General features: G+C 42.2%; 1 protein-coding gene across 4 annotated transcripts in view; it reads left to right on the forward strand.

Annotated features, from left to right (window-relative positions):
- prx (periaxin) overlaps positions 1-20,569 on the forward strand; it is a 51,485-nt gene that overhangs the window by 29,611 nt on the left and 1,305 nt on the right. For 3 of the 4 annotated variants that reach the window (XM_015950708.3, XM_070543711.1, XM_070543712.1), the window contains 3 exons: positions 3,258-3,451; positions 6,076-6,299; positions 6,763-20,510. In XM_015950708.3, the coding sequence (XP_015806194.2) occupies positions 3,258-3,451; positions 6,076-6,299; positions 6,763-20,510 (14,166 nt within the window). The remainder of the gene's footprint in view (positions 1-3,257; positions 3,452-6,075; positions 6,300-6,762; positions 20,511-20,569) is intronic. The other variant, XM_070543713.1, reaches the window with a different exon arrangement.

Consider the following 20,569-nt stretch of genomic DNA (forward strand, 5'->3'; position numbering starts at 1 on the left):
ATCTAGAGCCTAAAGACTGTAAGTGGGTGGAGTTAGTGATTTGAATGAGTGAGCACATACATGTGTTGATTGCAGTTGCGTGATGACTCCCACTATGTTTGATATAGTTTGGAGCTTTTTTGTAGAAGTTACAAAGGTTTTATTGTTTCTAGGGGGCGCTGTCCCAAATTTAGGAAAATATCCCATGGAGCAGTGTGTAGGTTGACAACAATCATTTGCGTCATGCATGTGTTACTCAGGGCCTAATATCTGTCAGGGGGCGGAGCTAAAGCGATATCAACCAATGACCACAGGATTGTTTTGGGTGCCTTTGTTTGATGGCACATAGCAAATTTGGTGCAGTTCTGACCTCATCTGTAGGAGTTATTATAGTTTTAAAGGTATGTAGGGGGCGCTGTGGTGATATTATACAACATTCACCAAACGTTTGTGACTCGTTGGCTAAAGGGCATGATTGTTGATTGCTGTGCTCAGTCTCGTGCAGATCGGAGGCTGTTTGTGGAACTTACAGTCAAACGTAAGGTCACGGCGTCACGCCAGAAATCGCCATGGCATCAACGCCTCTCCTTTTCTGGAAAGCTATCAGATCTGAATGGTCATTACAGCATCATGAAGACAGTGCATGACCTTAGTGTCATGTTGACTAAATTAGAGGGGACAAATATGAGCATTTCACCATAAAACAATAGACTTCCTGTTGTCAGGGGGCGGGGCTTAGGTGATGTCAGCTGTCCACATTGTCATTGTCTTGAGATGTGGTCAGTGATCACACAGACAATGTTTGATATAGATCTGATCATGCACATGGGAGTTATTACGTCAAGTAATGTAATGGCGACAGGTCAAAGTTTGAGGCTTAGCCACGCCCACATCTTTATACGTATTTAAAATCCAACGGTTGAATTTTTTCCCCTTTGTCTTAAGAGTCTATAGCAGAAGTTTGAAGGCGATTGGTGAAAAAGGCGACGGGGCATCATTCTCTAAACATGTGTGAAAACCACTAAATCGAGTACTTGGACAAAAATGGCCGACTTCCTGTGCAACACTGACCTGGGCTCTAAGAGACTTTTTAGGAGGTCCCAAGGCAATACATTAGTGTACCAAATTTCGTAATCCTCAGTCAAAGCATGGCTTGGGGCTGACAGTTTTAATGGTCCTAGGGGGCATTATTTAAGAAAATAGGCCACACCCACCGGATTTTCACAACAGATTTTTTTGGGGGGCCGGACTAGAATCACTCATCAGAAGTTTCGTGGCGATATCTTTAGAAATGACGAAATGGGAGGCAAACGAATGGCCACGGCAGTACGCCTGACTTCGCCGTGCCACCACAGCCCCGCCCTCTTTTGAAAACTCCCATAAAGTGACGCCAAGCAACCCCCACTTGTCTTGAGTTTCTAGCTACAAATTTGTGGTGATTAAGTGAAATGGGGCGATTTGGGACCTATCACAGTAAAACTTGACCTTTTTGGTCCTGAGGGGGCGGGGCTTGTGTGATGTCATCATCCGACCATTCAGTTTAGTTTTCGGCTCGATGTCAAATGACCACAGAAATTTTTGTAACTACTTTATTCGATTATGAAGTTGTAGCCATTTATATTTTTGGCGAGTAGTTGAAATTCAAGTCCTGGCCACGCCCCCTCAGCATTTACGAAAAGTCAGTTTTATTTTTTCTATTTGATTGCCTGTCCCATCTGAGCAATTTCCCACAACTTTCGAGACAATCGTGCGAAAAATGATCGAGTAAATCAATCAGAAGCGGACCCTACAAACGGCCAAAATGGGGTCAAAATCACCACTTCAAATCAAAATGGCTGACTTCCTGTTTGATGTTGACCATGGTTGCAAGAGGCTTTTCTGTGCGGACGGTTGAGTACTACAAGTGTACAAAATTTCATAACTGTACAACAAACTAAGGTTTATGGAGGGGGGTATTTTTCACCTTCTAGGGGGCACTGTGGAGCTAGTTTTTTTGCGATTTTTTGGGACCTTTAAAATCCAAACTTTTACACCACGCCTGACATGTGTGCAAACATTTCTGAGTTTTCGGGTATGTTAAGGCCTCCAGAAAGCCAATTTACTTGGCGGAAGAAAAATAAACAGAGCAGGTACAATAGGCCTTCGCAGCGCTTTCGCTGCTCGGGCCTAATTAACCATATTAGGGCACACCATGTCTTCAGCCTGTGTTCTTCACGGCAAGAAAAGAAGAAAATGTCACTGACAGCAAGTTTGAGGCTCTGGCTGCCAAAGTAGAGGAGAAACAAATAAGTTCAGAGGCTGTAAATGCTGTCGGGACCGAGGAGAGGTCTCTGTCAGAAATTAGGAAAGACTATTTGACATAAACCTGAATTCAAATCATGTAGAATAACAGACTGAAATGTTTCATTTACAGTTTACGTTTAAGGAGTTGTATGCACATTCTGTCATGCAGTTAGCTTTGTTCTTGTTTGGAAATCTTTGTCTGAGAGCGCAGCCTCCTCTGAACTGTCTTTCAGTTTGGTTACCTTGACAAAGAGGGTGTGTTCAGGGGGTTCTTGAACGTGGACTAGAATTGGATCAGTGCCGTTTCTCTGCCGCTCCACAAAGGGTTCTGAATCACAGCATGGCTCCAGAAGGATCTCCTTCGGGGAGATCAGAGTGCCCATGGAGGACGTGCACGTCCTCCATAACACAGATCAGCCATGGTACAATGTCAGATTTCTGATTCCTGTTGGTCACGTGTCTTTTACTCGTTTTAGCACCAAAAGCTTTTTTTCCACCTAAATAAATAATTACTGGGTAAAATCATTTGTGGATGAGGAACACATTCAGTACTACGGTTCAGCCATTCTACCACTAGATGCTGTTCCTAGCATGGGCTGAGCTTTTCCTATATTTAGGAACATTTCTACGCACAAGTACAAAATGAAATGCATAAATGAGTTCCTACGCACTGATCTGATAAATGAGGCCCCTGGTCTTGTGAAGATGTTAGTTACTGTTTATTTATAAAATTGATAAATGAATTCAGCTGGGCTGCACCTACATAATGTACCTTGATAAATGGTGAAACTGGCTTAGCATTTTCAAGAAAACCATTTCCTTCATGTCTTTATTCTGTGTTGACAACCAGTCCAAAGACAACAGTAAAGATCATTTTTGACATTCCAACTAAAGTTTAGTTTTATTAATCAACATTACGTCTACATGAAAGCACCAATATCACCGTATAAATCTATGAAACATGTGTATTCTGTATGTATATCCTCTTTATGAAGGTGATCAGCTGCTGAGTGCTAAAGTCTACTTTGAAAATGTGAAATATGAAGACGCTCTCCGGATCCTGCAGTGTGCAGAACCCTATAAGGTCAGCTTCCAGCTGAAGAGGACAATCCCAAAAGCTGAAGTCAGTGTGAGGCCAAGACTTCCCAGTGGGGAGGTCAAAGTTCCCAAAACAAAGATGGCCAAAATGGTAATCACATGTTTTCTGAATTCATGAAAATTCACCATAGCTAAGGCTTTTGTGACCTCAGACTTTTTACCGGTTTAGACGACTAAAGTCATTTTTTTGGGACAAACAACCATAACTGTCCATCCACTCGCTGAACAGTTTTATCCTCGGTAGAGTCAAGTTGCACTGGGGTCTAGTCATCAGGCGAGAAACAGTGGACAGCTGGACTAGTCTTCAGCCGATCACAGAGACAAAACACCAGTCACACGTGCTTAGAGACCCCAGTTAACATGTTTTTGGTCTGTGGGAGGAAAAGAAGGTAAACCCACACATACTCCCACTGGAGTCAGCCAGCCTTCCAAAAGAAAACTCGTCGAACTGGAAGAAAACCACCAGGACCAGTGGCAACCAGAAGATTTTGTGAAAAGTGGCGAACTGGAGATGGCGGAGTCGTGAGACAATGGCTACATTATGATGGCCATGTAGAGTTGCTGCCTTTCACAGACAACTGTCCCTCGGCATTCTTCAAATATCCAAATAATGCCCGTACTTCCGACTTTGTCTTCTTTGAGGGATAATAAATGTCCCGAGTGCTGCCGTCTCCTCCTGCCATTATTTCAGCTTTAGCTTAAAGAAAGTTTTGGTTGTAAACAACAAAGTGCACATGTGCCGCCGGCAACTTCAGCAGATGATACGATGCCTGGTAAGGGTCACCGCGCCTACACCGCAGCCACGGTAACCCAACGAGATAATTTTTTTTTTAAACAAGACTGTTATTATTTATTGTCAACTTTTTTACCAGGGTTTACCGCTACACCGGTTACCGTGACAACCCTAGCCCTGACACACTTTCAGATGTTCTCATGGTGCAGCCGTGTTCTCCAGAGATCAAGGACTATAACCCAAATGAGGCTGTAATGCTTTGGCACAAAGACGGTGTCGGAAGCAGGAGGCCAGACTTCATGGACAGAGAAAACAAGGAGTCTGACTAGATTTCAATGAAAGAGTTCATAAAAACATCTCTAAAAATAAATTAACAGTAAAAATGACAAAAGCGTTGTTTTTCTTATTAATTGATGTTTTAATTATTTTGTCACTCTGTTTGGAATCAACATAATATAGAATAACTTGCTTTAGGTGGATCTAAATCATTTAGAGTTTTGGCCGGTAAAAGATATGCTTGGCAGGTAGATTTTCATCATCTACCGGCCAACTTGGCCGGTGAGTAAAAAATTTAATTTCGGACCCTGGTCATGCGTCTGTGACAGTGTGTGTCCTGTCACTGTGACCCGATTGATCATGCGCCCTGGCTACTTGTTCAGGGGAGATCTCTGTTTGGCTGACTGGTGCGTGACTTTCACCCGGGAGTCTGGGGATTGAATCCCGATTGGACCATTTTTTTTTATATCCGCCACAGATCTCTCTGAAGAACTCAGCATTGACGGCTTCAGCGACGCTGTGCCACTCCGTGGATTTTCTCTTATTTGTTTTGCAAAAGCACTTCCTTTCATTTCTCCACCTCACCCACAGGTACCTCAACTTCTGCTTCTGTGAAATTGCTCTTCCTTGATCTGCGATCGTGATCGAAATGCTGCAACAAGCCGGCTTATGTATATGCATGAGATCCACCAGGCACTTTGCATTGACTATTTATGGCAGTAAGTGGGCGTGGTGAGGGCGGGATGTGACTAAAATGCAGCTGAGAAACATTCTCGTTAGTCTCTGATTTATGAAGTGGAGACTGCGTGCAGCTGTGCGTCCTCCATGTTTGATAGATCACAAACCTGCTTGGCGTAAGAACATTTTTGTTGCTGAGCTTAAGTACGGTTTAGTAAGGATTCTACGCCATGTTTGATAAATGAGACCCCTGATCTTCATGCTCTGACGTACAACCAAAGTGGAATAAAGCCACTCTCTCATAGTCTAAGGTGCTTGTTCCAAACATCGCTCTTATAGTCACAAATGTGAATTTCTCTGGTTGTTACTGCAACATAGGGCTGGGCAATAAATCGAAAAATTTATCTTTATCAAAATTTCTGACTCTTATCGAGATAACTTTTCCCATGACAATAAATTTGATAATAAAAATGAAAAGATGTGTAGGTTGGCAACGTTCATGTCTCTTTAAGAAGCTGTACCACCCTGAGTCACGTAAAAATGTGACTCAACGTAATACTTGTGACAGCTCCATCTAGTGGACAACTTTTGTTTCGCTGCATACCTGTAGTTATCGTCCATTTATCGTTATCAATGTGAAATCCTCAATATATGGTGATACTGATTTTAGGCCATATTGCCCAGCCCCAGTACAACAGCACAACATGTTCCTGAGCCACGTACGTACATTTTTTGGGGGGCAAATCATTTTTAAAATTATTTAATGACTGATGGTTTATCCCTTGAGGTCCATATGGCAGGGGTGAGGTCGTGCTCATTCCTCAGACCTGCCACGTGGACCCAAGGGATAAACCATCGACCCTACTCAATGGTCAATTTTCCTCGTGGGGTCACACCAATTAGGACAGTGGGAGGGTTAAAAAAATTACAGCCAGACATTGTTCTGTAGATGTTGGTTGTGTTTGGTTTTAATAGGAATCCAAATGATTATTCTCTAACTAATATTGTTTTGTGTGTTAATGTTCTAGAGTGTGAAGGGCATGAAGCCATTCAAGATTCAGAAGAAAAGAGGTGGTCGCTTTGGTCTGAAGAGGCTGAAAGAGAAGCGTAGAGAGGAGCTGGTGATCGAGGGAACACCTCCACGGATAGAGACAGGTGATGTGCACGTGGAGATCTCACTCCCCAAATTAAAACAGAAGAAAAATGTGAAACCTGACACAGATGAAGTGGGGACAGCAAAAAGAAAGATCAGGTTGGTTTCAATAAAAACAGAAACTTATACCAGCTACACAATAAAGTTATGATCTCATGGTATAATTGTCTTTTAACCCTTTGATGCATGAATTATGAAATCTTCAACCATGATTTTTTTAACAATTCTTTTCATTCATCTTTAGGTGTGAATGAAACAAATTTCATATTTACATATTTTTTGTAAAATGTAATTTACAAATAATTTATTACATGTCCACCTCAGTGGACAGCGTGCAATCTGAACATGAGATATGTTGGCTTGACTTACTGAAGTACAAATGGAGGGGTTGACATGCAATAAAGTCTTCAACAGCTGTGCTTAATAGCAAAAATAAATAAATAACAATTTTAAGTACATGTCCACTGTAGTGACCGTTATGCATCAAAGGGTTAAAGTGCCATTCACAACAATTTGGGACATTACAGTGTTGTTGTTTTCTTTCAATATATTTTCTTCCCAGGATTCCCCACATGAAAGCCAAGAAATATATTAAACCAGAGACAGAACTGGAAACAGGTCAACTTGAAGGACATGTGGACGTCCCTTCATATGAAATGCAGAAAGTGAAAACTAAAGAAAAAGAACACAAGTTTGGAATCACATTTCCCAAAACCAAACATGCAAAGTTGGGTTCTAATTCTGGATCATTACAAGTGAAACCTGCAGACGTCAGCCTCCATCCACCGTCAGTAATGTTCGGTTTGTCTGGCAATAAAGAAGTGGAGAAGAGAGGGTCAAAGTTTAACCCCCCTGATGTGGAGTTTTCTCTGCCTTCAGGAAAAGCTGAGGTATCTTTGCCCAATGTGATGGGAACAACTGAAATCCCAGCTTCTAAAGGCAAAGCCAGTGAAAATGAAGGGAAAGCTCATTTAGATGTTGGAGATTTAAAAGTCAAAATGCCAAAATTAAAACTACCCAAAATGAGACTCTCACATCATTCAGATGAGATTGACGGCAAAGCAAAAGTGGCATCTAAGGGAATGAAAATACCTGATGTTGGCATAAAAAGTGGACAGGTTAGTCTTCCTGACACACAAGTCACAAAACCAAACATTAAAGGTGACGTCTCAGGAGAAGCTGGTTCTATTCAGTTGCCATCAGCTGATATCTCTTTGTCCAAAGGAAAGACTGGCACAATTGGTTTACTTCAGGAGTACGAAGAAGGGGTCAAGACAGATGTCAAAATGCCTTCCATGAACATCGCTGTACCCGAAGTTGACTTGAAATTTGATCAAGGACAAAGAATTCCAGATGAAGTGGACGGCACTATTAAAGGGTCCAAAATATTCAAGCCACAGGCAGATATATCCTTACCAAAAATGGGATCTCCTAATGTGGATATTGAAGGTCAAGATATTGAAGGAAAGTTCCATCCACCTTCCTTTGGCATCTCTGTCTCAAAGGAAAAATCAGATGGAGTAGATGTGGATATGGACTATTATGTTGGTGGGAACGGAAAGTTCAAACTGCCTGACTTTGACATAACACTTCCAAAGATAACATCATCAGAACCAGAGGGGGTCTTCAAGTTGCCCAAAGTAGACTTGACTATGTCCAAAAGCAAAAGTGATTATGAAAAAGGAGAAATGCAGCTTCCATTCCTTGACATCTCACTTCCTAATGTAAGGACAGGTGAAGCAGAAGTTTATGTTAAAGATGGTAAGAATGAAAAACCAGGCATATTACCTCCTGAGAGCAAAGTAAAGGGAGGTGTTGAGCTAGAGGGACAAATTGAGAAAGGAGGGAATTTCAAAATGCCTTCTATTGGCGTGTCACTACCTAAAATACAAACAGCTGGTGCTGATGTTGATATGCAACCAAATGAGCTTAAAGGAGACAAAACTGAGCTACCTTCTCTTGATTTCTCTCTACCTAAATTAGAAGTAAAGGGACCGGAGATCATCCTAGAAAATCCTGAACTAAAAGAAAGAAATATTGAAAAGCCTGATATAGAGATTTCATTTCCAAAAGGAAAGTCTGAAGTGGATCTCAATTTTAAAAGCATGAATATGAAAGGCGAGACGTTCAAAATGCCCAAAATTGATATTTCAATTCCAAAAACAAACCCACCAGAAGAAGACATTGAAGCTGGAAAACAATCTGAAATAGGAGGAAAATTTCACATGCCCACTATTGACATAACGCTCCCAAAGGTGAAGGGTAAAGGACCTGAGATAAATGTTGAAGGTCCAGAAGTTCAAGGTGGAAATGTCAACATGCCATCTCTTGATGTGTCTCTGCCCAAAATGAAGTCACCTAAAGTAGATATCAGCCTTGAGGGTCCTGATGTCAAAGGAGGAAAAGTTCAAATCCCAACAGTCGATGTTTCTCTTCCCAAAGGTAACGTGGAGGGTGATATAAATGTTGAAGGACCCGAAATGCAAGGAGGAAAGTTCAAGATGCCAAAATTGGATGTTTCTTTACCAAAGGTTACTCTCCCTAAAGTTGAAGGGCCAGATGTCAAAGGAAATTTTGAAATGCCAACAGCTGATATTTCGCTTCCCAAAGCAAGGACAGATGTGGATATTGATGCTGGAACTGGTAAAGGTGGCAAGTTTCATCTTCCGTCAGTTGATATATCTCTCCCTAAAATGAAAACAAAAGGAGTTGATGTGGATTTTCATGGGCCTAACATGAGAGGTGATGTGTCACTTCCTAAAGTAAAGTCTCCAGAGGTTGACATCACGCTTAAGGGCCCTGACATAGAAGTTGGAAAGGTTGACTTGCCAGATGTTGATGTATCACTTCCCAAAGGAAAACTTGAGGGTGACTTTGACGGTGAGGGCCCTGAGGTCAAGGGTGGTAAATTCAAAATGCCCAAAATTGATATGTCCTTACCAACAATTAATCTCCCAGAAGGTGGTTTGAAAATGAAAGGCCCAGACATCAAACCAAGAAAGATTGAGATGCCAGACATTGATCTCTCACTTCCCAAAGGAAAGGCAGGAGGAGACGTTGAAGCTAGAGGACCCTCTGGGATAGGCGGAAAATTTCACATGCCCTCTATTGACATAACGCTCCCAAAGATGAAGGGTAAAGGACCTGAGATAAATGTTGAAGGTCCAGAAGTTCAAGGTGGAAATGTCAACATGCCATCTCTTGATGTGTCTCTGCCCAAAATGAAGTCACCTAAAGTAGATATCAGCCTTGAGGGTCCTGATGTCAAAGGAGGAAAAGTTCAAATCCCAACAATTGATGTTTCTCTTCCCAAAGGTAACGTGGAGGGTGATATAAATGTTGAAGGACCCGAAATGCAAGGAGGAAAGTTCAAGATGCCAAAATTGGATGTTTCTTTACCAAAGGTTACTCTCCCTAAAGTTGAAGGGCCAGACGTCAAAGGAAATTTTGAAATGCCAACTGCTGATATTTCGCTTCCCAAAGCAAGGACAGATGTGGATATTGATGCTGGAACTGGTAAAGGTGGCAAGTTACATCTTCCGTCAGTTGATATACTTCTTCCTAAAATGAAAACAAAAGGAGTTGATGTGGATTTTCATGGGCCTAACATAAAAGGTGATGTGTCACTTCCTAAAGTAAAGTCTCCAGAGGTTGACATCACCCTTAAGGGCCCTGACATAGAAGTTGGAAAGGTTGACTTGCCAGATGTTGATGTATCACTTCCCAAAGGAAAACTTGAGGGTGACTTTGAAGGTGAGGGCCCTGAGGTGAAGGGCGGTAAATTCAAAATGCCCAAAATTGATATGTCCTTACCAACAATTAATCTCCCAGAAGGTGGTTTGAAAATGAAAGGCGCAGACATCAAACCAAGAAAGATTGAGATGCCAGACATTGATCTTTCACTTCCCAAAGGAAAGGCAGGAGGAGACGTTGAAGGTAGAGGACCCTCTGGCATAGGCGGAAAATTTCACATGCCCACTATTGACATAACGCTCCCAAAGGTGAAGGGTAAAGGACCTGAGATAAATGTTGAAGGTCCAGAAGTTCAAGGTGGAAATGTGAACATGCCATCTCTTGATGTGTCTCTGCCCAAAATGAAGTCACCTAAAGTAGATATCAGCCTTGAGGGTCCTGATGTCAAAGGAGGAAAAGTTCAAATCCCAACAATCGATGTTTCTCTTCCCAAAGGTAACGTGGAGGGTGATATAAATGTTGAAGGACCTGAAATGCAAGGAGGAAAGTTCAAGATGCCAAAATTGGATGTTTCTTTACCAAAGGTTACTCTCCCTAAAGTTGAAGGGCCAGACGTCAAAGGAAAATTTGAAATGCCAACTGCTGATATTTCGCTTCCCAAAGCAAGGACAGATGTGGATATTGATGCTGGAACTGGTAAAGGTGGCAAGTTTCATCTTCCGTCAGTTGATATAGTTCTTCCTAAAATGAAAACAAAAGGTGTTGATGTGGATTTTCATGGGCCTAACATGAGAGGTGATGTGTCACTTCCTAAAGTAAAGTCTCCAGAGGTTGACATCACGCTTAAGGGCCCTGACATAGAAGTTGGAAAGGTTGACTTGCCAGATGTTGATGTATCACTTCCCAAAGGAAAACTTGAGGGTGACTTTGAAGGTGAGGTCCCTGAGGTGAAGGGCGGTAAATTCAAAATGCCCAAAATTGATATGTCCTTACCAACAATTAATCTCCCAGAAGGTGGTTTGAAAATAAAAGGCCCAGACATCAAACCAAGAAAGATTGAGATGCCAGACATTGATCTCTCACTTCCCAAAGGAAAGGCAGGAGGAGACGTTGAAGCTAGAGGACCCTCTGGCATAGGCGGAAAATTTCACATGCCCTCTATTGACATAACGCTCCCAAAGATGAAGGGTAAAGGACCTGAGATAAATGTTGAAGGTCCAGAAGTTCAAGGTGGAAATGTGAACATGCCATCTCTTGATGTGTCTCTGCCCAAAATGAAGTCACCTAAAGTAGATATCAGCCTTGAGGGTCCTGATGTCAAAGGAGGAAAAGTTCAAATCCCAACAATCGATGTTTCTCTTCCCAAAGGTAACGTGGAGGGTGATATAAATGTTGAAGGACCTGAAATGCAAGGAGGAAAATTCAAGATGCCAAAATTGGATGTTTCTTTACCAAAGGTTACTCTCCCTAAAGTTGAAGGGCCAGATGTCAAAGGAAATTTTGAAATGCCAACTGCTGATATTTCGCTTCCCAAAGCAAGGATAGATGTGGATATTGATGCTGGAACTGGTAAAGGTGGCAAGTTTCATCTTCCGTCAGTTGATATATCTCTTCCTAAAATGAAAACAAAAGGAGTTGATGTGGATTTTCATGGGCCTAACATAAAAGGTGATGTGTCACTTCCTAAAGTAAAGTCTCCAGAGGTTGACATCACGCTTAAGGGCCCTGACATAGAAGTTGGAAAGGTTGACTTGCCAGATGTTGATGTATCACTTCCCAAAGGAAAACTTGAGGGTGACTTTGAAGGTGAGGGCCCTGAGGTGAAGGGCGGTAAATTCAAAATGCCCAAAATTGATATGTCCTTACCAACAATTAATCTCCCAGAAGGTGGTTTGAAAATAAAAGGCCCAGACATCAAACCAAGAAAGAATGAGATGCCAGACATTGATCTTTCACTTCCCAAAGGAAAGGCAGGAGGAGACGTTGAAGCTAGAGGACCCTCTGGGATAGGCGGAAAATTTCACATGCCCTCTATTGACATAACGCTCCCAAAGATGAAGGGTAAAGGACCTGAGATAAATGTTGAAGGTCCAGAAGTTCAAGGTGGAAATGTGAACATGCCATCTCTTGATGTGTCTCTGCCCAAAATGAAGTCACCTAAAGTAGATATCAGCCTTGAGGGTCCTGATGTCAAAGAAGGAAAAGTTCAAATCCCAACAATCGATGTTTCTCTTCCCAAAGGTAACGTGGAGGGTGATATAAATGTTGAAGGACCTGAAATGCAAGGAGGAAAATTCAAGATGCCAAAATTGGATGTTTCTTTACCAAAGGTTACTCTCCCTAAAGTTGAAGGGCCAGACGTCAAAGGAAATTTTGAAATGCCAACTGCTGATATTTCGCTTCCCAAAGCAAGGACAGATGTGGATATTGATGCTGGAACTGGTAAAGGTGGCAAGTTTCATCTTCCGTCAGTTGATATAGTTCTTCCTAAAATGAAAACAAAAGGAGTTGATGTGGATTTTCATGGGCCTAACATGAGAGGTGATGTGTCACTTCCTAAAGTAAAGTCTCCAGAGGTTGACATCACGCTTAAGGGCCCTGACATAGAAGTTGGAAAGGTTGACTTGCCAGATGTTGATGTATCACTTCCCAAAGGAAAACTTGAGGGTGACTTTGAAGGTGAGGGCCCTGAGGTGAAGGGCGGTAAATTCAAAATGCCCAAAATTGATATGTCCTTACCAACAATTAATCTCCCAGAAGGTGGTTTGAAAATGAAAGGCCCAGACATCAAACCAAGAAAGATTGAGATGCCAGACATTGATCTCTCACTTCCCAAAGGAAAGGCAGGAGGAGACGTTGAAGCTAGAGGACCCTCTGGGATAGGCGGAAAATTTCACATGCCCTCTATTGACATAACGCTCCCAAAGATGAAGGGTAAAGGACCTGAGATAAATGTTGAAGGTCCAGAAGTTCAAGGTGGAAATGTGAACATGCCATCTCTTGATGTGTCTCTGCCCAAAATGAAGTCACCTAAAGTAGATATCAGCCTTGAGGGTCTTGATGTCAAAGGAGGAAAAGTTCAAATCCCAACAATCGATGTTTCTCTTCCCAAAGGTAACGTGGAGGGTGATATAAATGTTGAAGGACCTGAAATGCAAGGAGGAAAATTCAAGATGCCAAAATTGGATGTTTCTTTACCAAAGGTTACTCTCCCTAAAGTTGAAGGGCCAGACGTCAAAGGAAATTTTGAAATGCCAACTGCTGATATTTCGCTTCCCAAAGCAAGGACAGATGTGGATATTGATGCTGGAACTGGTAAAGGTGGCAAGTTTCATCTTCCGTCAGTTGATATAGTTCTTCCTAAAATGAAAACAAAAGGTGTTGATGTGGATTTTCATGGGCCTAACATGAGAGGTGATGTGTCACTTCCTAAAGTAAAGTCTCCAGAGGTTGACATCACGCTTAAGGGCCCTGACATAGAAGTTGGAAAGGTTGACTTGCCAGATGTTGATGTATCACTTCCCAAAGGAAAACTTGAGGGTGACTTTGAAGGTGAGGGCCCTGAGGTGAAGGGCGGTAAATTCAAAATGCCCAAAATTGATATGTCCTTACCAACAATTAATCTCCCAGAAGGTGGTTTGAAAATAAAAGGCCCAGACATCAAACCAAGAAAGATTGAGATGCCAGACATTGATCTCTCACTTCCCAAAGGAAAGGCAGGAGGAGACGTTGAAGCTAGAGGACCCTCTGGGATAGGCGGAAAATTTCACATGCCCTCTATTGACATAACGCTCCCAAAGATGAAGGGTAAAGGACCTGAGATAAATGTTGAAGGTCCAGAAGTTCAAGGTGGAAATGTCAACATGCCATCTCTTGATGTGTCTCTGCCCAAAATGAAGTCACCTAAAGTAGATATCAGCCTTGAGGGTCCTGATGTCAAAGGAGGAAAAGTTCAAATCCCAACAATCGATGTTTCTCTTCCCAAAGGTAACGTGGAGGGTGATATAAATGTTGAAGGACCTGAAATGCAAGGAGGAAAGTTCAAGATGCCAAAATTGGATGTTTCTTTACCAAAGGTTACTCTCCCTAAAGTTGAAGGGCCAGATGTCAAAGGAAATTTTGAAATGCCAACTGCTGATATTTCGCTTCCCAAAGCAAGGACAGATGTGGATATTGATGCTGGAACTGGTAAAGGTGGCAAGTTTCATCTTCCGTCAGTTGATATAGTTCTTCCTAAAATGAAAACAAAAGGAGTTGATGTGGATTTTCATGGGCCTAACATAAAAGGTGATGTGTCACTTCCTAAAGTAAAGTCTCCAGAGGTTGACATCACCCTTAAGGGCCCTGACATAGAAGTTGGAAAGGTTGACTTGCCAGATGTTGATGTATCACTTCCCAAAGGAAAACTTGAGGGTGACTTTGAAGGTGAGGGCCCTGAGGTGAAGGGCGGTAAATTCAAAATGCCCAAAATTGATATGTCCTTACCAACAATTAATCTCCCAGAAGGTGGTTTGAAAATGAAAGGCCCAGACATCAAACCAAGAAAGATTGAGATGCCAGACATTGATCTTTCACTTCCCAAAGGAAAGGCAGGAGGAGACGTTGAAGGTAGAGGACCCTCTGGCATAGGCGGAAAATTTCACATGCCCTCTATTGACATAACGCTCCCAAAGGTGAAGGGTAAAGGACCTGAGATAAATGTTGAAGGTCCAGAAGTTCAAGGTGGAAATGTGAACATGCCATCTCTTGATGTGTCTCTGCCCAAAATGAAGTCACCTAAAGTAGATATCAGCCTTGAGGGTCCTGATGTCAAAGGAGGAAAAGTTCAAATCCCAACAATCGATGTTTCTCTTCCCAAAGGTAACGTGGAGGGTGATATAAATGTTGAAGGACCTGAAATGAAAGGAGGAAAGTTCAAGATGCCAAAATTGGATGTTTCTTTACCAAAGGTTACTCTCCCTAAAGTTGAAGGGCCAGACGTCAAAGGAAATTTTGAAATGCCAACTGCTGATATTTCGCTTCCCAAAGCAAGGACAGATGTGGATATTGATGCTGGAACTGGTAAAGGTGGCAAGTTTCATCTTCCGTCAGTTGATATATCTCTTCCTAAAATGAAAACAAAAGGTGTTGATGTGGATTTTCATGGGCCTAACATGAAAGGTGATGTGTCACTTCCTAAAGTAAAGTCTCCAGAGGTTGACATCAGCCTTAAGGGCCCTGACATAGAAGTTGGAAAGGTTGACTTGCCAGATGTTGATGTATCACTTCCCAAAGGAAAACTTGAGGGTGACTTTGAAGGTGAGGGCCCTGAGGTGAAGGGCGGTAAATTCAAAATGCCCAAAATTGATATGTCCTTACCAACAATTAATCTCCCAGAAGGTGGTTTGAAAATGAAAGGCCCAGACATCAAACCAAGAAAGATTGAGATGCCAGACATTGATCTCTCACTTCCCAAAGGAAAGGCAGGAGGAGACGTTGAAGCTAGAGGACCCTCTGGGATAGGCGGAAAATTTCACATGCCCTCTATTGACATAACGCTCCCAAAGATGAAGGGTAAAGGACCTGAGATAAATGTTGAAAGTCCAGAAGTTCAAGGTGGAAATGTGAACATGCCATCTCTTGATGTGTCTCTGCCCAAAATGAAGTCACCTAAAGTAGATATCAGCCTTGAGGGTCCTGATGTCAAAGGAGGAAAAGTTCAAATCCCAACAATTGATGTTTCTCTTCCCAAAGGTAACGTGGAGGGTGATATAAATGTTGAAGGACCTGAAATGCAAGGAGGAAAGTTCAAGATGCCAAAATTGGATGTTTCTTTACCAAAGGTTACTCTCCCTAAAGTTGAAGGGCCAGACGTCAAAGGAAATTTTGAAATGCCAACTGCTGATATTTCGCTTCCCAAAGCAAGGACAGATGTGGATATTGATGCTGGAACTGGTAAAGGTGGCAAGTTTCATCTTCCGTCAGTTGATATAGTTCTTCCTAAAATGAAAACAAAAGGAGTTGATGTGGATTTTCATGGGCCTCACATGAAAGGTGATGTGTCACTTCCTAAAGTAAAGTCTCCAGAGGTTGACATCAGCCTTAAGGGCCCTGACATAGAAGTTGGAAAGGTTGACTTGCCAGATGTTGATGTATCACTTCCCAAAGGAAAACTTGAGGGTGACTTTGAAGGTGAGGTCCCTGAGGTGAAGGGCGGTAAATTCAAAATGCCCAAAATTGATATGTCCTTACCAACAATTAATCTCCCAGAAGGTGGTTTGAAAATGAAAGGCCCAGACATCAAACCAAGAAAGATTGAGATGCCAGACATTGATCTCTCACTTCCCAAAGGAAAGGCAGGAGGAGACGTTGAAGCTAGAGGACCCTCTGGGATAGGCGGAAAATTTCACATGCCCTCTATTGACATAACGCTCCCAAAGATGAAGGGTAAAGGACCTGAGATAAATGTTGAAGGTCCAGAAGTTCAAGGTGGAAGTGTGAACATGCCATCTCTTGATGTGTCTCTGCCCAAAATGAAGTCACCTAAAGTAGATATCAGCCTTGAGGGTCCTGATGTCAAAGGAGGAAAAGTTCAAATCCCAACAATTGATGTTTCTCTTCCCAAAGGTAACGTGGAGGGTGATATAAATGTTGAAGGACCTGAAATGCAAGGAGGAAAGTTCAAGATGCCAAAATTGGATGTTTCTTTACCAAAGGTTACTCTCCCTAAAGTTGAAGGGCCAGACGTCAAAGGAAAATTTGAAATGCCAACTGCTGATATTTCGCTTCCCAAAGCAAGGACAGATGTGGATATTGATGCTGGAACTGGTAAAGGTGGCAAGTTTCATCTTCCGTCAGTTGATATAGTTCTTCCTAAAATGAAAACAAAAGGTGTTGATGTGGATTTTCATGGGCCTCACATGAAAGGTGATGTGTCACTTCCTAAAGTAAAGTCTCCAGAGGTTGACATCAGCCTTAAGGGCCCTGACATAGAAGTTGGAAAGGTTGACTTGCCAGATGTTGATGTATCACTTCCCAAAGGAAAACTTGAGGGTGACTTTGAAGGTGAGGTCCCTGAGGTGAAGGGCGGTAAATTCAAAATGCCCAAAATTGATATGTCCTTACCAACAATTAATCTCCCAGAAGGTGGTTTGAAAATGAAAGGCCCAGACATCAAACCAAGAAAGATTGAGATGCCAGACATTGATCTCTCACTTCCCAAAGGAAAGGCAGGAGGAGACGTTGAAGCTAGAGGACCCTCTGGGATAGGCGGAAAATTTCACATGCCCTCTATTGACATAACGCTCCCAAAGATGAAGGGTAAAGGACCTGAGATAAATGTTGAAGGTCCAGAAGTTCAAGGTGGAAATGTGAACATGCCATCTCTTGATGTGTCTCTGCCCAAAATGATGTCACCCACAGGGCAAGATGGCAACAACATTTCTGAAATTCCAACTGCTGATATTTCAATTCCAGAAGGAACACTTCAAGGCAATACTAACATTAAAGGGCCACAAGGAAAGGGAAATTTTAAACATGACAGAAAAGGTAAAGGCCTCCACATGCCAGTTCTTGACCTTAGTCTGCCCAGATTTGACCTAGATCTCAACCTTCCGTCTGGTTCTAAAGAAAAAGGGCTTAAAGTGGATGCCAGTGGCCCTGATGCTTCTGTAGATTTGGAGATGTCAAGTTTTAAAGGTGATATTAAGCCAGCAAAGTCGAAAGTTAAAGGTGAGGTCTTGCACAAAGGTGGCGTTGAAGGTCCAGAGGAATCCCTGAAACTTCCCTCTGTCAAACTTCCAACAGTTGACATCTCAGCTCCTAAAGTGGATCTAGGTTTTGGCTTCACCAAACCTAAAGATGATGATGTAGTAGTAGAGCTTTTAAAAGCAGAAGGAGGAAGACCTTCATCGGGTGGCAGCTTTGATCTACCAGATGTCACCCTCAAGGTTCCTAGTTTTTCTCTTCCAAGGATGATTGGGAAGTCAAAAAACAAAGATTTAGGATCATCAGAACCTAAGGGAGATGTTTCTGTCAGTCCACTAAATGTGGAGGGGGAGTTTAGGGCTCCATCAGTAGAATTTGATGGAGATGGAAAAGTCAAAGTGAAAAAACCTAAAATCAAGTTCCCCTCATTAGACATTTCTACAAAGGACCCAGATTTGTCATTGTCTTATCCTGATGTTGATGTCAAAATGGCAAAAGAACGAACTGGAGTTTCTAATGTGGATTTCAATATTGAGGCCTCAGGGGACAAGACAAAAAATAAAATAAAGTTACCCAAATTCAAGCTATCCTCTCCAAAACTTCAATTCCTCGAGGGAAAGGTTGATGTGGAAGCAGATGTGGAAGGGAAGGGTGGTTTCCATGTTCCTGATGTCTCTCTTAAATTACCAAAGTTCTCAAAGCCAGGATTTGCCTCTAAAGAAAAATATTTAAGTCAACCAAGTGTTGAATGTGAAACCCAAGCAAAGGTCAAAATGCCATCAGTTGAGTTGTCACTACCAGCCGTCAAAACACCAGAGATGGAGTTTCTCCTCCCCAAAGCAGAGAATAATGTTTCAGAAACAGATATTAAAGGTTATGAAGGAAACCTTAACATCCCTCAAATGCCAACAGTTGATGTTTCCATTCCAAAGGTGGACTTGGACGTGTCCCAGCCAAAAGTAAAAACCCCAAAGACTGAAGGTCTTGATGTGAAGATGAAAGGATCGGAAGAAACAATTAAACTGTCTCAAGTAACAATGCCAATGATAGATATGTCCCTACCTAAAGTGATATCTAAAGATTTTCCTGCACCTGAAGTTGAAATTAATGGTGATGGAGGCAAGTTCGAAATGCCTAATATTGGCCTCACTCTTCCCAAAGGAAAACTGCAAGGCACAGAGTCAAATGAGATGCCGCACATAAAAATGACAGATGTTTATGTCTCTCACCCCAAAGGAAAGATTGAATGTCCAGAAAGGGAAATCAAAGGTGAAGAGGGGAAAACACCACACACAAGTCTGCCGTCTATTGAAATTTCACTACCCAAGGGAAAATTTGACGGTCCAAATGTAGAAGAAAATGGAAAAGCTACATTTAAAACACCATACATGAAAATGCCTTCAGCTGACATATCAATGCCAAAGGAAGCAACAGACAATCCAGACACCGAAATGAAGGGACATATAAGAGGAAATTTTAGGCTGCCCAATGTGAGAATGCCAAATGCTGAATTATCTTTGCCTAAAGGAAAAGATGCTCCAGAAATGGAGATTGAAGGAAAGTTCAAAATGCCAAAAGTTGACATAGCTCTTCCTGAAAGAAAATATTCTCCAGAAGGCCCAGGAATAGAAATAAACAAGGATCTTAAACTTCCAATGCCAGCAATAGATACTAAAGGTCCACAAATTGTTACAGAGCTTGACAAAGAATTTCACAGAGGGGAGGGCAGGAAGGCCAAGTCTAAAGGTGAATTACCTAGGTCAGATCTAAGCACAGCCGGAACCTGCGTAAAAGTTGAGGAGCCCAAAGGCAAAGGAAAAAATATCAGGATTGGAATGCAAAAAAGGAAGAAATATGATGATGTAACAGTAGATGGAAAACCAAGGGGCAAAGATCCCATTAACAACTCAGCAGCAGTCCTAACTCTTCTGAAGACGGACCTAAAATCAGGGGCAGAAGACCAGTCAGCCCCCAGTCAGGAAATCAAAGTACCACGAATACCAGACATTGATTTTGACATTGGTACATCACAAGATGAGGAGGATGATAAAACAGAAAAGGACAAAAAAGTCTACATCCCTAAGTTTGGTGTTCCGTTACCTTCACTTGCCTCCCCCGAAAGAAGGGCAAATATCTATGGATCAGAAGTTCAGTATGAGGGTCCTAAAATGCCCAAAGTAAAGAAAGCTGTTTTTGTATTGGTAAATCCAGATGAGGCAGATGAGCCAGCTAAAAGCACCAGTATCCAGAAAGAGGAGAAACTAGATGAAAAGAAGATAGAGGAGGTCAAAGTGAAGATGCCAAAAATCAAAATGAAGCCAAATTTTGGGAAGTCCAAAGAAAAATCATCCACAGCCTGTGCAGAAATGTGTTTAAATCCAAAGGAGAAGTCAAACGAAGAGACAATAAAAATGCCCAAAGTTTCATTTCCTTCTGACGTATCAGGATCATATGATTTTGCTGCAAAAGACGACGGTTCAGAGTCAAGTTTTAATGGAGAAAGCGAAGCAACTCCTCACAAGGGTTCCAAAGATGACAGAGGAGCAATAAGCGGGAAGATCAAACTTCCAAAGGTGGAGTTCTCTAGTCCATACAGCAAAATGGCTGCTGGGGCAGAGAAGGCAGAGATGAAAGGTAGAAAGGGAAAGGATTCATCAACAATGGGAGATGTGAAAGGGCTTCACACAAAGCCAGCACAAATGATCCATACCAGTGATACAGTAGAGTCTTCCAAGTATGTGGTTTCATCTCATGCCAGAACAGAGATGTTGGACAGGGACAGCTCAGAGTCTCCAGTTAGTTTTAGCACCGAGATCGGTTCAACTAGAATTCAGACGAGGAAAGAGGCGGCGATTAGGGAAGTGGGGGCTGAAGAAAAGGAGTCTTCTTGGTTCAAGGTCCCGAAGATAACGCTGAAGCCCCACACCTCCGGTAAGAACAAGGCCATCGCTACACTGGCACAAGATCATTTTCATTATTGTGCACCACAA

This window comes from Nothobranchius furzeri, chromosome 13 (assembly GCF_043380555.1).
Source record: "Nothobranchius furzeri strain GRZ-AD chromosome 13, NfurGRZ-RIMD1, whole genome shotgun sequence".
NCBI lineage: Eukaryota > Metazoa > Chordata > Actinopteri > Cyprinodontiformes > Nothobranchiidae > Nothobranchius > Nothobranchius furzeri.